The sequence below is a fragment of the Monodon monoceros genome, unplaced genomic scaffold (genome assembly GCF_005190385.1).
Source record: "Monodon monoceros isolate NGI ecotype Baffin Bay Population unplaced genomic scaffold, NGI_Narwhal_1 Super_Scaffold_13, whole genome shotgun sequence".
Taxonomy (NCBI): domain Eukaryota; kingdom Metazoa; phylum Chordata; class Mammalia; order Artiodactyla; family Monodontidae; genus Monodon; species Monodon monoceros.
In genome coordinates, this window is record NW_021703769.1 from 80,191,098 (window position 1) to 80,207,860 (window position 16,763).

At 41.2% G+C, this 16,763-nt stretch overlaps 1 protein-coding gene across 1 annotated transcript in view; it reads right to left on the reverse strand.

The window, feature by feature from the left end:
* Window positions 1-425: 425 nt before the first annotated feature.
* Window positions 426-16,763, reverse strand: part of LOC114894199 (cytochrome P450 3A29-like) — a 28,903-nt gene continuing 12,565 nt past the window's right edge. Inside the window, exons 8-13 of the mRNA XM_029220686.1 lie at window positions 15,983-16,110; window positions 14,815-14,881; window positions 9,152-9,312; window positions 6,285-6,511; window positions 3,680-3,842; window positions 426-967 (exon numbers count right to left, since the gene is read on the reverse strand). Of these exons, the coding sequence (XP_029076519.1) occupies window positions 872-967; window positions 3,680-3,842; window positions 6,285-6,511; window positions 9,152-9,312; window positions 14,815-14,881; window positions 15,983-16,110 (842 nt within the window). The 3' untranslated portion in view covers window positions 426-871. The remainder of the gene's footprint in view (window positions 968-3,679; window positions 3,843-6,284; window positions 6,512-9,151; window positions 9,313-14,814; window positions 14,882-15,982; window positions 16,111-16,763) is intronic.

A 16,763-nucleotide genomic window follows, 5' to 3' on the forward strand; every position in this document is an offset into this window, starting at 1 on the left:
GTAGCCTTTCTGCCTGAACAACTGACCAATTAACCATCTTTTATTCCACATTCATTGTGGTTAAGACAGTTGGGAGTTGAGGATGGAATGCAAAGAGGTGTGAAAAACATCTTTCCTGCCTTCCAGAAACATCAGGGGAGATGAGATGAAAACATTAAATCAAACAAATAATATAAGTTTCTCAGTTGAGTGTTACAAAAAATATGTGCTCCAAAAAAGGTAGGTATAAACTACGAATATACTTTCTAAGCCATAGGCAAAGTCACAGTGGATTGGCTCTTACCTATTTAATAGGAGTCAAATTGGAGTTTTGATAAAGGCCCCAACCAACCAGTGATTTTGATGGTCAAAAGCAAGTAGTCACTGAATCTCCCTGATTCTGCTGTATACATTCCCCCCCTAATGTGCACAAAGGTATCAGATTATACTTTTGTAAAGAGATGTTTATTGACTTTCTCAATATAATATTTAATTTAGAATATTCAAAATAAAATCTGTGATATAAATGTCACTACTTCAGTCATCACTATCATTCTTATTTTCATTAGAGCTTGTGAGAAATTTTCATTCTGATCAGTGCTCAGGAGGAGTAGATGGTCCTAAGTGGGGTGTGGTGGGGTGGAGATAGTTCTGTGAGAACCAGATAAGCTGAGTTTGCACTTATTAATCACCTCTTTTATATGACACAATATATAACACTCCACGTAGACAGTGAGAAAGCTAAATGAATGTGCAGAATCTCTAGTCATCCATCAATCGCAGTAGGTGAATCGCATCTTCATTTCTGTGTTTTATCACAAAGTAAATCAAGGCCTCTGTTGTCCTGGGACGCAGCTTCCTTGAAGAACAAAGCGCAAGTCCTTAGGGAAAGTCAGGCTCCAGTTAAGGTCCCATCTCTGGGCTCAACCATTAGAATAATGGGTTCTTCTAGTTGAAGAAGTACCTGACGCCTTAATTTCAGGTGCATCTGCAACAGTTAAACAAACACGTGAGAATCGAATAATGAAGCAAGGCCAGCAAGAGAAACAAAGTATTGATATAGAAGATACATTATGGACAATAATGCTTTACAAACATATAACAGCTAGTTTTAGCATCGTATACCTTTGATTCTTTTTTAGAAACTACAAATTCCATGTATTTAATAGATACAGGGATGGTCAGCTTATCTGTTTTTCATAGGGTGAACTTTAATAGTCGTGTCTTTCAAGGAACTGGCCACATTTATGTATGAACTATATGGAGTAAAGTTGTTTGCCGCATTCCCTTATTATCTTTTTTATTAAATTAAAATTTCCACCTATTGAGACATAACTGTCTTACAGGAGTGCCTAATGATTTGACGTACATATATCGTGAAATTATCACCACAGTAAGTTTCATTAACATCCATCAGCTCATGGATACGAAGAAAAAATATTGTTTCCTTCAGGTGATAGCTCTCAGGATCTACTCTCCTAACAGCTTTCCTGTACACCATACAGAAAGGTTAACTAGAGCCATCATGTTGTACGTGGCATCTCTAGTACTTATGTATCTTATAAATAGAAGTTGGTAGCTTCATCCAATCTACCCTCCTTATCTTTGATTGTTTATACTTATTCTTTAAGTTATGTCAAGACGAGATAGTGAAAGCATTCATCCATCATTCTTTCCATGAAATATCTATTGAGCGCTTATTTCATACCAGGCTAGAGACAAAAATCTGGTTGGCTTGTGTTCTTTTTTGGATTTAAATTTTAGGTACAAAGGATGAGGTTTTTAAATTTACCAGATTCTTAGGCATTATGGCCAACTATCTTGAGCCATGTAAAGATAATTTTGTGTCCATTGAAACTTGCAAGGTAATCCTAGTAGGAATCACACATGTTAATTACATCGGCCTTCCTCAACTTCTGCAGAGTCCAATCACCTCTCCCAGTAGAACCCATCCAGTTTCATGATCGGAAGAGGTCGTTGTGAAGCATTATGCCTGTTTTTTTTGTTTTTTTTTTTTTAACATTTCCTGTCTCCCAAATGCAGTGCAAATGGTGAACTTCTGACGACCTACAGTGTTTGTTCCAGTACTTTTAGCCCTTTTCTCACCCAGTCACTCCTTCAGTGTTGGGGGAGCCAACAGAGTGACCTTCTAATCTCAGTTGACTAAAGGGCAAACAAATTGTCATGGAGGAGAGAAGCCCCAGCCTGTGGATGGCTGGGTGGAGCTTCAGGGAGTATCTGCCCTTCCCAGGTGTGCCAGAGGCTCCCTTTCTCTCAGGGCTGGGTTCCCTGTCTGTATACACCTACAGGACGGCCACACAGACTCCCACAAGTAAAACGGAAACCGTCTCTATCCTCCTCTTCCCTGAGAAAGCCTACCCAAGGGGAGGAGCTGCTTACTAAATGTGTGACTCCTAGAAATAAGCCTTCTTATAGGGCCGTGTTTGAGATGAAAAAATGGTAACTGTTCTTTGTGTGCTTCAGGAGAGATTCCAGATCTTTCTATAAATGTAACACCTTGTTATTTTAAAATTTCAAATGACATGCATATATGTCCCCTGCAGATAGACATACACACGTACACCAGGCATGTACACAAGCCATGTGTTATTTGTGTCATTTGTTAAATTGCAGAAGTTCAAATTGTTCACAATTTGTATCCAAGAACTCTAATCCACCGCACATCGAACTCCTTAAGCATTTGCTGGGTGACTGGGAGGCATCGTTCAGAGTTTACGAAAGGAATAAAATGAGAGGCTACAGTTCAAGACGTTCATAGGTATAAAGAAAACATAGGAACCAAACTGGATGGTTCCATGACAAAGTGTTAAGTTAGGTCGTAGGAACCGTGATGCCAGCCTGTGGTGACTGATACAGAGCAGAGGGGAGAGTGGGCTGTGGACTGGGTGGGGGAGGCTCCATGGAGGGGCTCAGGATTGAGCTAGAACTTGAAGGGGGAAGAACAGAATCGGGGGGGTGGGGTGGGCGGGGAAGAGCACACATAGAGTTATTATTAGAATGTAAAGGGAGCCCATCTTGATGGCAGCAGGACCCCTGGAAGGTGAGGGGGCTGTGGGAGTCCTTCACATCTGGCAGAAATGCTTTCCATCAGGGGTTCTCACCGTGGCTACACAGGAGAATCCGCGGGAGTGGTTTGAATGCCACACTCCGGGCGAATTATTTTAGAATAAATGAGATGACCTAGGCATCAGGATTTTTTAAAGCACCACAATAATTTCATTATACAAGCAGTGGCTGAGAACCACTGCCAGGAGAGCTTCTGTAAGTTCTGGTGGAGAAGAGATCACTGAAGAGCCATGACTTTTCAGTGTGTGCTCTCATGACTGTGCACACACTTCCCTTCATTCCAGTGGACTTGAAATGAAATTTAAAACATTGCTGAGGTTCAAAAGACTGCAAAGAATCATGTCATGCTAACTGCATTGACTCTAGATGACCTTTATAGTTGGGTCATTACAAAGCCACAGGCTTAGCCATCCAGAGCTGAAGGACAAAGGTCACAGATGGCTCCAAATACATTCATGTCCAATATGACAAATTATTCCTTGAATAGAACACATTCATATATGTGTGTGTATGTGTGTGTGCGTGCATATATATATATATGATATCTATCTATCTATATCAGTTTTAAAAACTCACAATAAACACAATTAATGCAGCTAGGTAACCGTCTGACCTGTGTTTCTTTGCAAGGTTTGAAGGAGAAGTTCTGCAGGACTTTGACAACAGCAAGTTTCACGTTCATGATACCAAGTCTCATACCAATGCAGTTTCGGGGTCCACTTCCAAAAGGCATGTATGTGTAAGGATTTCTGCTCTCCTTGTTCTCCTTACTGAACCTGGTTCCACAACAGTAAATGAAACAAATTAATGAAACAGAAAACCCACAAGAGCTCAAAGTCTGAGGCTTAACTTAAACACTCAACTAGCAGCATTAGGGATGCCTGTGCGAGCTAGTCATTGAGTCCTGCTGTGGTGATTTTGCTCTGAGAAAGGTAAACTCCAGATCCTTCCCATTCCCCGGACCCTATAGGAGCTTTCAGTCCTGTTGAGGAGATGAGATGAATGCTGTTGAAAACCAAATTTATCTCTTAACACTAAATTTACATTCAGGCAGTGAGATGTTCATGCTCTGAACTGATTGAAGGAAACGTGGGTTCCTGCCTCCACGCACACGTATGTCGGTCATGTGCTCATGGGGGAAGGCAGCAGGAGAATCAGCTCCCAGGATTTAAATTGTCATTTCCCCCTTGTATTCCCTTCCTTCCCGTCCCCTTGTGTCTGTCTGTCTGTCTCCCCCACAGCACAGAATGCTTAGGCCACATTTCCATAACTATATGACGCTACTATAGAATAACCACTGATTTCCTTGTCTATCTGTTCCACTAGCCTATAAATTCCTTGATGGTTAGACCTCTGTTTTATTCAAATTTGACTCCTCAGTGTTTGAATATATTAAGGAAAAATATGGAATTGTGGAAAGTGATAATAGCATTGCGATTATGTATATTTTAAAGAGTCCCTACTTTGCAAAACATTTTGGAATATTTACAGACACTGTGACTTCAAATACTATGGGTAGATGGAGGAGGGTAGCAGTAGCATGTGGATGGAGCAGAGACATGGGATGGTTGTTGGGCAGGGAATGGGCACGTATAGATACATTAAAAGTCTTCCACAGGCTAGTGCCTATAGAATATACTTGTGCATACGTCAAAAATTCTCCATGATAGGCTTTTTTGTAAACATTTGGATTTCTCACTGCCTGGCCGAGTCCCTGACACGCAGGTGAGCTCTAACTCTCTGCTTGACGACTGAATGAATCAAAAACGAACTGGGAGATCTGGATTGACATAAACGCACTACCATGTGTAAACCAGAGAGCTAGTGGCAACCTGCGGTACAGCACAGGGAGCTCAGCTCTGTGCTCTGTGATGACCTAGATGGGTGCGATGGGGGGGGGGGAGGTCCAAGAGGGAGGGGATATAGGTATACATACAGCTGATTCACTTTGCTGTACAGCAGAAACTAACACGACATTGTAAAGCAACAATACTCCAATAAAAAATAAATAAAGTGAACCAAAATGAACAACAGCAAAAAAGAAATAACGGTGAGTGGTCTCTGGTTTTAGGCTCGTGAAGCTGCAGGAGAGGGAGCTACTGAGCTTCAGGGAAACACAGAGGTTCCCTGGGCCAGAAAACAGAGGACTTGGTCCACTCCAACTTCCTGTTTCAAGAAGTGCTATGTGTAGAGGTTATGCTAGCACTCAGGACACTAGGGCGAACAAGATAAAGTCCTTGCCATCAGGGAGCTTATAGTCAGGGGCTCATAAAAGTCTAGATCCCAGCTAGTGCCCTAAAATATTCATCTCAAATTTTGCTCACTGTACAATAAGTGGGAAAGCATCCACTCTTTCCAGAGTCCAATCTGTACCGAAGCCAGACCTTGACTCTGAATTCCCAAAGAGGATGCTCAACCCCTCCAAGGAGGAAGTCTCAGACATCTAGAGAGCAGAGGACTTCTCTTTGGAAGGTCACCAAGTACTGAGGTAGAAGGGAGCTGGCCCAGGTGTGCAGCCACAGACAGAACCAGGGCACCTGTGTGCACCTCGGTCCTCAGTGAGGCTGCCTGAAACACCAGGGATGAGACCTCTAGGTCCCCAGCCTGCTCTCTCACAATAATGCTAGAGGAAATGTAGCCAGTGTTTAAAGAAATGGAAATGTGGGCACATTAGTGATGAATTCAAAGAGCTAAGGAGAACAGACAGGAAAACTTAAAGGAAATAAAAGGCCTATACACCTAAAATAAGATAGTGGTTATGTAAATTATGGCAGATGCATATAATCACTTATATAATTATATATAGAGAGAGATAGCTAGATAGACAGATACACACACAAATTCACATAGAGTGTTGTTTATCGTTTACTGTTAAATCAAGTAAGCAGTTCAAAACCAAATTAAATATACTACCATTCTAGTTTAAAAAATCTATATATGCCTAGACAAATGTCCATGCGGACATACATCACATTATCAGTGAGGCTTATCTTAAGGTATTAGGAATGTAGACAGCTATAATTCCTTTCTCTAGTCCACAGTTTGTAAAATTTGATTCGGACAATGATCACTCTTATATTAAGAAAAAACATCAAACAGTAAAAAGAGGCACAAATAAATGATGGTACGATCGCTCATTTGTCTCCTACAGTAAGAGGCGTCTAATATGCTGGAACCATTCTGGATCAGAGAGGGTTCCCTTCCCTGGGTTCTCCTACCTTTCAGGACGGAACTCCTCAGGCTCTGGCCAGTGTTCCGGATCTCTGTGAATAGTGAAGAGTGGCACCATCACCACTGTCCCTTTGGGAATCAACACCCCATGGACTTCCACATCTTTCTTACAGACTCTCTCAAGTCTAGCAGTAAGTGGGAATAATCTGAGAGATTCATTCAACACCATGTCAAGATATTCCATCTGTTCTAGGGACTCATAGGTGGGAGGTGCCTGGAAGAAAGAAATAGATTTTGATAAATTGAGATTGGGATCAAACTTCAACTCAGTCTAAATAGTCCTATTGAAATGGTAGGAGTTCCAGAGAATAATTTCAACTGGTAAAGGACCTTAACATTTATAGATGTTATAATATCTATCATGTCCTTTGACCTGCTCAGTGGCCCACTGAGATGTGTGGAGTGGTTATGACTATACGAGAACATTGGGACAATGCCCTAAACAGGGCCTGAAATCCCGCACGTTATCATCTAGTGTATTTTCTTTCTCACGAGAACAAACACGACTAATAGACTATGACCCTTAGTCTCAAGTGAAATGTGCAAAGTCACCGTTTCCTTTCAAAAGAGAGGCCACACTCTGTACCAAGGGAAGAAATGTATAAGTGCAATCCTCTACTCAACATAAAATTTTTACTTGAGAAATCTCGTTTACTAATTCTTTTGACTATACCTATAAAATCTGAAAATACTTTATGATGTTAAAACTCTATAAATAATTTAGGGAGAAACACGTTCCTTTCTAAACCAAATACAAAAACAAAGAGCAAGATTGGGTGCTACAAGGAACACAATTTCAGATCCAGGGAAAGTTACAAGAGGATGAGAACCCTACCCTCAGCCACAGCCTCTGTTGCTGGAACAGTCTCCTATTGTCCCTTCAGGGGTGACTGTTAAGGTCTGAAAGTCTAAACAAGCCACTCCAGCCCTAGAGGCCAGCTCTCCTCACACCACAAAGAATTCCACTTTTGGCAGAGATTTGAGACCAGTGGGGGTGACACGTGGCTGTCACGTGGGGTTATATTTAAGGGCCAACATTGTAGAGGGTAAGAGTTGGCTCAGGAGACAGACACCCTGGCACATAGGTTGGCGTTTTCACCACTAGGTACACGACTAGTATGTGAAAGTATTTCATCTCTCTGTCGCTCAGGTTTCTGAAACGTTACATGGAGATAATTAGAGTTGACACTTCATAGGCTTGTGTGGCAGACACACACACTGCTCACCCAGTATCCACGTAGTCCCTGTATTTCCCAGCCCACTTGAAGTTAAGGAAACCAGCTTTGCCAATGGGCTGTGAACCGAGGCGATTATGTCAGTTCGGGGACAAATCATTTGAAAAGCCAGTGAGCAACGCTCGAGTCCCTTATTCCCCAGACAACAGGAAGTCCTCATGTTCCAGATAAGGTAGCTACAGGAAGGTGGAGCCTCTTAGCCTGTATCCCCGAGTAGCGCTGTGGAGCAGAGCTGCCCTCTCCCATCCTCCACTAACAATCCATGTTGGTCATGTAGATGTGGGTTAGAAGTAAACCTCTGCTCTGAAAGCTCTGAGATTTGAGGGCTAACCTGTTACTGAGGCATAACCTAGCTTCTCCTGACTTATACAGAATCTTATGAAGGTTAGATTTGTTTATAAATAGCATCTAGGACAGACATATATAGTAAAAAAGCAAATGTTGGCCAATAGTGTTCTTGTCATTGTATTATTATAAAAGAGGAAGAAGACAATGCTTTAGCAATTCTCTCTTGCCTGGTGACCATCTTATTACAATGAAAAGAATTGCAATATGTGGTTTACCAGAGAAGACAGATCATCTCTAATTTAGTTAGGCACTACAATCTATCCTTACCTTATATTTGAAGGACCCAGGACTCTGAAAGGTGATAAAATTTGTCCAAAACCACAGCCAGGACTCAAACTCACGTCCTCTGTTTCCTACTTTAAGCCCTTTGTTGTTACAAGGCTCCTCCTAGTCTGCAGTGTGCCCAGGGTGGTAGACTGAATTAATGATCCCAGTTCTCCAGCCCTTCCTGGGTCCATGCCCTTTGCCACCTACCTTTGTGGTTCCCTCCCATTCTGACTCTGGGGTTGGCCAGGTGGTTTGCTTTACACCAGTGGAAATCTGGCTAAGTGTGATGCTAGGAGAGTTTTGAAAATCACCCATATGATTGGACTTTTGGTTCTTGCCATCTACAATTGCCTTGAGAAGTAGACACGTGGAGATTGAGAGGCAGGAGAAGCAAGTGTGGAGTTGAGTCAGCCTAGCCAGCTTAGCCAAGGCCAGCCTAGATCAGCCAAGAGCCAGAACCAAGCAAGTCCAGGCAATGTCAGCAGATAACTATGAGGGCACTAGAGCAATAGATGCTTACTGTTAGATGCCACTGAGGTTTTGTGATTTTTTTTTTTTTTTTTTGCGGTACGCGGGCCTCTCCCATTGCGGAGCACAGGCTCCGGACACGCAGGCTCAGCGGCCATGGCTCACGGGCCCAGCCGCTCCGCAGTATGTGGGATCTTCCCGGACCGGGGCATGAACCCGTGTCCCCTGCAGCGGCAGGCGGACTCTCAACCACTGCGCCACCAGGGAAGCCCCGAGGTTTTGTGATTTTTATGTGGCATTATTGTGATAACTGATATGCCAGGACCAGCACTTGTTTCAAACCACTTATATTTCTGCGAGTAGTACGCATTACCTACGTTTTCCCCCTTTGTGTTTGACTCTTGAGATCCTTCCTCAATAGCACAAGTGAAAACTTTGATACTTATGCTTTTTGCAAAAATCTCCTGAGAAGTGGCAAGGAGACATTCGTGCTAAGGCTTCACTTCCCCCCTCCCTCTCCAGGTAGCATCACTCACCTTACTGGGGAGAGCTGCATCAATCTCTTCCTGCAGCTTCTGCTGGATGTCAGGGTGAGTGGCCAATTCATAGAAAAGGAAGGAAAGAGCCTCAGCAGTGGGCTCATAGCCACCAAAAATAAAGATAATACCTTGGGCCACCATTTCTGGGTCAGACAGAGCTAAAAGGGGAGGAGAGACATTGTAGGGAAAGCATGTCAATATAAAACATCACAGGTTAGAGGATGAGAAATCCAAATGAGACTCCCAAATCCCTAGGGAAAAAAATGGAAAAGCAATTCAGAGCAAAACTGGGAGTGGTTTGCTCTCTCTTGTCTGTTTTACAGAGCCAGAAACAGGCAAAACTTTTCTTAATCCACTTTTTCCTCAAGGTCTGTACTATACTTGGCCCTCTGCTCCTGGTTATGCCACAGTTTCCACCAACACAGCTGAGTAATTTCAAGAGATAGCATTTCTGTCTAACACACACAGCATTATCAGTATGCCCCTTGGAGAATCCTAAATGCACTTTAGCTACAAACAGTATGGGGTAGCCATATTTTTCCTTTAAAAATTATATTATTCTAGCTAAAGTATAACATGAATTTTTTTGAGAAAGTTTGCAATACTAAGGCTGTACTGTAGGGAAAATTAATAGAAGACTTGGGGCACAAGTCTTCAAATGGATGATCACAGATATACAGAAACTACAGAAAAAAAAAAAAGCTAGAAGAGTGCTGATTGATCCTAGTCTAATCAATGGCATTAAAATAGCGGAAGAAAGAATGTGTCCTTAGAAGGGCATTGGCCAGCATACAATATAGAAAAATAGGGTCCAGGGAGTGGAATTAGCAATGCTTATTCAGTCATGACCTGAATGTCATCTTCCTCAGTACAAGCCCCCTCTCTTTGCTCTCCCTTGTGCTCAGCAAACAGCCCTTGTGATTATAAATGGGTCTCCATTTTTATTTTCTCCTGAGAAAATCCAAGCATGGTCAAGCTCCAATCTATTTGATGGGACTATACTAGATACTTAGAACACTCAGATCAACATGGTACCTGCCCAATCATGTAATTCACAACTAAAACAATACAAAATGAGTGGAAGAAAGATCTACAGAGTTCTGATTTCCCCATGATGATTTCTGTGAAGCAGTTGTGGGTAAATTCAACTATCAAATTCTTTCCCCCAGTTAGCATAAACGCTAGGATACTAAAAGTTTAGAGCTGTACTGTCTAATATGTGGCTATTTAATTTAAATTTTAATTGATTAAAATTAAGTACAATTTAACATTTAGTTCTTCTGTGGCATTACCCATATGTTCAATAGCCACATGTCTAGTGATTACTATATTGAACAGTGCAGATACAGAATACTTCCTACAGAAATTTGTATTGGACCACGTAGTTAGATAGATGTCAGATAGATAGGTAAGTAGTTAGATAGATAGACAGATAGATAGACAGGGACATAGTTGTGGATATATTTATAGTGGTGTGCTAGAGTCACCTCATCCCTCTCTCAAGAATCAATCTGTAAAAATCTAAGAATATTGTGAGATGGTTGTCAAACCATTGGTATCTTGAAGTTAACCAAGTGTGAGTATTCATATCATGGAAATAAACTAAAAACGAGGGCATTCTTGTTTCAAAGAGACGTTCTGTTTACATCACTGGTTATGAGTAGATATAGAAATACTTGGGGCTTCCCTGGTGGCACAGTGGTTAAGAGTCCACCTGCCAATGCAGGGGACATGGGTTCGAGCCCTGGTCCAGGAAGATCCCACATGCCGCAGAGCAACTAAGTCCATGCGCCACAACTACTGAGCCCGTGCCACAACTACTGAAGCCTGTGCACCTAGACCCCGTGCTCCTAGCCACCACAGTGAGAAGCCCGTGCACCGCAATGAAGAGTAGGCCCCGTTCGCTACAACTAGAGAAAGCCCAGGCGCAACAACAAAGACCCAACGCAGCCAAAGATAAATAAATAAAATTAATTTTAAAAACCAAGCAAACAAAAAAAAGAAATACTTATGTTCATCAGTCTTGTGTAAATATATTTTGATGATATGTTTGATGGTCTTATCTTTGTCCACCGAAAGGATGTAGTAGCAAAGAAACCATAGTAGAAATGAACACTCCTAGATCCCAGGTTTTGATTTCTAAATACCATTTCTCACTAAAGGAAACCAGAGCTCCTTTCAGGACTAGTTAAGGGAAACAGAATAGATACCTGGAACGTCTTGCATCAGAATAGAGACACAGATGTAGAGAATGGACATGTGGACACAGGGGGAAAGGGGAGGGTGGGACAAATTGGGAGATTAGGTTTGACATAAATACACTACCATATGTAAAATAGATAGCTAGCGGGACCCTGCAGTATAGCACAGGGAGCTCAGCTCGGTGCTCTGTGATGACCTAGTTGGGCGGGATGGTGGGGGATGGGAAGGACGTCCAAGAGGGAGGGGATATATGTATACATATAGCTGATTCACTTCATTGTACAGCAGAAACTAACACAATATTGTAAAGCAACTATACTCCAATAAAAAAAAAGAAAGTGAGGAAGTTCTCAGAAAATGATACTCTATATACTATAATGGTGGATACATGTCATTGTACATTTGTCAAAACCCATAAAAAGGACAACACCAAGAATGAACACTAATGTAAACTATGGACTTTTGGTGATAATAATATGTCAGTGTAGGTTCATTGACTGTAACAATTGTACTTTGATGTGATCTTTTGATAGTGGAAGACACTGTGTGTAGGTGGGGGGAGGATGTATGTTTGAAATCTCTGTACTTTCCCCTCAATTTTGCTGTGAACCAAACTGCTCTAAGAATAGTCTATTGGAAAAAAAACCATTTAAGAATAAAAAAAGAAATAAAAAAGGATACAGGAGCCTACTTAAAAGGGATCCAGTGGACAAACCTGAGAGAATTTTAGAATCAAAGTTAAAAATGATATGAGAATAAACTAATGATGAAAAATCTGAAAGTGAAATTAAGAAAACACTCCCATTTACCATTGCAACAAAAAGAATAAAATATCTAGGAATAAACCTACCTAAGGAGACAAAAAACCTGTATGCAGAAAACTATAAGACACTGATGAAAGAAATTAAAGGTGATACAAATAGATGGAGAGATATACCATGTTCTTGGATTGGAAGAATCAACGTTGTGAAAATGACTCTACTACCCAAAGCAATCTACAGATTTAATGCAATCCCTATCAAACTACCAATGGCATTTTTCACAGAACTAGAACAAAAAATTTCACAATTTGTATGGAAACTCAGAAGACCCCGAATAGCCAAAGCAATCTTGAGAAAGAAAAACGGAGCTGGAAGAATCAGGCTCCCTGACTTCAGACTATACTACAAAGCTACAGTAATCAAGACAGTATGGTACTGGCACAAAAACAGGAATATAGATCAATGGAACAGGATAGAAAGCCCAGAGATAAACCCATGCACATATGGTCACCTTATCTTTGGTAAAGGAGGCAAGAATATACAGTGGAGAAAAGACAGCCTCTTCAATAAGTGGTGCTGGGAAAACTGGACAGGTACATGTAAAAGTATGACATTAGAACACTCCCTAACACCATACACAAAAATAAACTCAAAATGGATTAAAGGCCTAAATGTAAGGCCAGACACGATCAAACTCTTAGAGGAAAACATGGGCAGAACACTCTATGACATCAATCACAGCAAGATCCTTTTTGACCCACTTCCTAGAGAAATGGAAATAAAAACAAAAATAAACAAATGGGACCTAATGAAACTTAAAAGCTTTTGCACAGCAAAGGAAACCATAAACAAGACAAAAAGACAACCCTCAGAATGGGAGAAAATATTTGCAAATGAAGCAAGTGACAAAGGATTAATCTCCAAAATTTACAAGCAGCTCATGCAGCTCAATGTCAAAAAAACAAACAACCCAATCCAAAAATGGGCAGAAGACTTAAATAGACATTTCTCCAAAGAAGATATACAGATTACCAAGAGACACATGAAAGAATCCTCAACATCATTAATCATTAGAGAAATGCAAATCAAAACTACAATGAGATATCATCTCACACCGGTCAGAATGGCCATCATCAAAAAATCTAGAAACAATAAATGCTGGAGAGGGTGTGGGGAAAAGGGAACACTCTTGCACTGTTGGTGGCAATGTAAATTGATACAGCCACTATGGAGAACAGTATGGAGGTTCCTTAAAAAATTAAAAATAGAACTACCATATGACCCAGCAATCCCACTACTGGGCATATACCTTGAGAAAACCATAATTCAAAAAGTGTCATGTACCACAATGTTCATTGTAGCACTATTTACAATAGCCAGGACATGGAATCAACCTAAGTGTCTATCAACAGATGAATGGGTAAAGAAGATGTGGCACATATATACAATGGAGTATTACTCAGCCATAAAAAGAAATGAAATTGAGTTATTTGTAGTGAGGTGGATAGACCTAGAGTCTGTCATACAGAGTGAAGTAAGTCAGAAAGAGAAAAACAAATACTGTATGCTAACACATATATATGGAATCTAAAGAAAGAAAAAAAAACCTCATGAAGAGCCTAGGGGCAAGACGGGAATAAAGACACAGACCTACTAGAGAATGGACTTGAGGATACGGGGAGGGGGAAGGGTAAGCTGGGACGAAGTAAGAAAGTGGCACGGACATATATACACTACCAAATGTAAAATAGATAGCTAGTGGGAAGCAGCTGCATAGCACAGGGAGATCAGCTCGGTGCTTTGTGTCTACCTAGAGGGGTGGGATAGGGAGGGTGGGAGGGAGGGAGATGCAAGAGGGAAGAGATATGGGAACATATGTATATGTATAACTGATTCACTTTGTTATAAAGCAGAAACTAACACACCATTGTAAAGCAATTATACTCCAATAAAGATGTTAAAAAATGATATGAGAGTAAATTACACATGAGAATGTACTGATATAGATAAATAAATAAATGATGGGGGAGAATGGAAAGCTCTCCCTTAAAATAGAACATCAACTGATAAATACAGAAGAATGATGAAATTACAAATTCACTTTGCAAACATCACAGTAATGAAGTTTTCAGTCAAAAACCATCCGTGGATGGTAAAACTAGTGGGTGACAGTTTGAAGAGGAACACTATATTTCCAGTCTCAAAGGTTTCTCCCACCAGCTGCTTGTTAATGACAAAGGAAAAAATGGAACTTTACAGTAGACTAAGCTAGTGAACACAACTTTAACCAAGTGTTCCAAGTTAAGGTCGTCAACACTGGGGCAATGTTCCTCCTGATGGGATGAAGCCTTGATGATGCAAATTTACAGGCAGAGGTTCTGACTCACTGGGTCCAGAGGAGCCTGAGAATTGACATTGGAAACAAGTTCCCCAGAGGTTCGGCTGTAGGTGATCCACAGACCATGACTGACTGATGGGCATGACATCCTTGTTATACTTGCCCTTCGAGCTCTGAACAAGGTTGTGCCTGCGTACTTCTAGAAAGTACCTCTGGCTACCATTTCTGTCTGACCACGTGTCTTCCTTCAACTTGGCAGAAATCCCCAGCTGCCTGGAAAACTTCCTGCACATTTTCAGAACCACCCCCTAGCTCTGCGCCCCACCGACAGCGGCCCCTCGGAAGCTCTCCCTGGTTACCTTTACGGGTGTCCACATCTTTGGAATTCTGAGAGTTAATCATCAGCTGAAGAAGATCCACTCGGTGCTGGAAACAGAAAGAGAAATGTCAATGGCGGAAAGTCACCTGTGAAGCCAGAAATAAATCAGGAGTGCACATTTCACACCTCTTTCCTGAGAATACGGCCCCTTAAAGAGCAGAAGGCTGACGAGTACTGACTGAGGCCTCAGTGACCAAAACATCCACCTACAAATCTTAGAGAGCATGATGTTTCCCTGAGAGAAACCCAGCCATCACGCCCATCTGCTTTTTGGTCCTCACTCTCTCTGATCTTTGGTTTCTCTGGTTTTTGAAACAGCTTCTTAACCAAAGAGTTACCTGCTCTCTCTCCTGTCATACCTGTTTGCTCAGGAGAGCAAGAAGAAAAAACCTCAATCTTTTTTTTCCCTCCAGCTTTAATTCTTAAGGAATGGCCACATCAATTAATACCCAGACATTTGCAGAGTTCACTGGCAGCTTTTGTAGAAGCACCTTCAAGAGCCCCATCCTTCCAGATTGCTACACAGCTTTCAGTGTTTTCCTGGGATACCCAGCCCTGTCCCCCTGACCTGCAGACATCCTTGTGCTGGCCTCCAGGCCTCATGAGGCAAAGCTGGCTTAACCAGCTTGCAGCCTCATTGCCAGCAGAAGACCCCTGCCCACTCAAGCCTATGAGAGGGCTCAAATTTAACACAGACTACCCTCCGCCAGGTGCCTGATGGGGCATTCCATCGGAAAATCTATAAAATAGGAGAATCGGATTTGAAGTGATTCTTTGCCAATCTAATATTTGGTGAAATATGAGTAAAATCATTTATAAACAGTAACTTTTATCCTTTGACAATTTATTGAAGGGAAATGGTAAAGTCTTAACTCAACCATATTTATGCAGTGATATACTAATTGGCACACCTATTTTAAACTTAAACATTTCTCTCTGACTCATTTTCTTATCTTCTTCCCCAAAGAACTTACCCCCAAAGGTAAATTATATATTTATTTACCCCCAAAGTTTAGAACTCTTCTACTCTAAAATCTGTAGTTCTCTACCTACCTTTAAAAATGCTGAGATGTGCATAAGTCATGTGTATACAGCTCAATAAATTACCAAAAGGTGAACACCCTCATGTCACCACCACCAGATTTTACCGTTTCTTTATCTTTGAGGCGACTTTCTTTCATCCTTTTTATAGATTTTGTGATAAAATTCACAGCATTTTTTGGAAACACAGAGAGATTTAATATTTCAAAGACTGGACGAAGGAACGGAAAAAGTGCTGTAAGGGAAAAGATAAAAGGAAAGCAGAGTAAAAATGCAAAATTTACCTGGAGCAATTATAATTTGCACTACCAATCAGAGAGTAAGAGACACCAGGGATCTCAACCAGGATCAGTCCCTCTATGACCTTTGCTCAGACTTCCAAGCCAAGGCCTGAGCAAGGGCAAGTCCACATATAGGGGTCATCACTATAGTAGTGAGATCAGTGGTCCTCCCTCTATCTTTCACGTGACCAGAGGAACAGGGTTACATTTTGGACTTCATTGACTTTTATCTACTGAACTACAGTTTCTTTGGATAAAACAGACCATAGTCTGCTACTTCAATTAATCATGGTGTTCAAAAAAATAATGGGATAGATTTAATACAGTGTATGTCTTTCAACCATAATGGAATGCAATTTGAAATCAATAATAGAAAGAAAATTGGGAAACTCACAAATGTGTGGAAATTAAACAGTACACTCGTAAATAACCAATGGGTTGTAGAAGAAATCAAAAGGGCAATCAGGAATTACTTTGAAGTGAATAAAAATGAAGTCAAGACATACCCAAACTGATGGAATGTTGCAAAGGGAGTGCTCGGAGAGAAACATGGATGCACAAATCCTCAACAAATGAATCCAGCAAAATATAAAAAGAGGTATACACC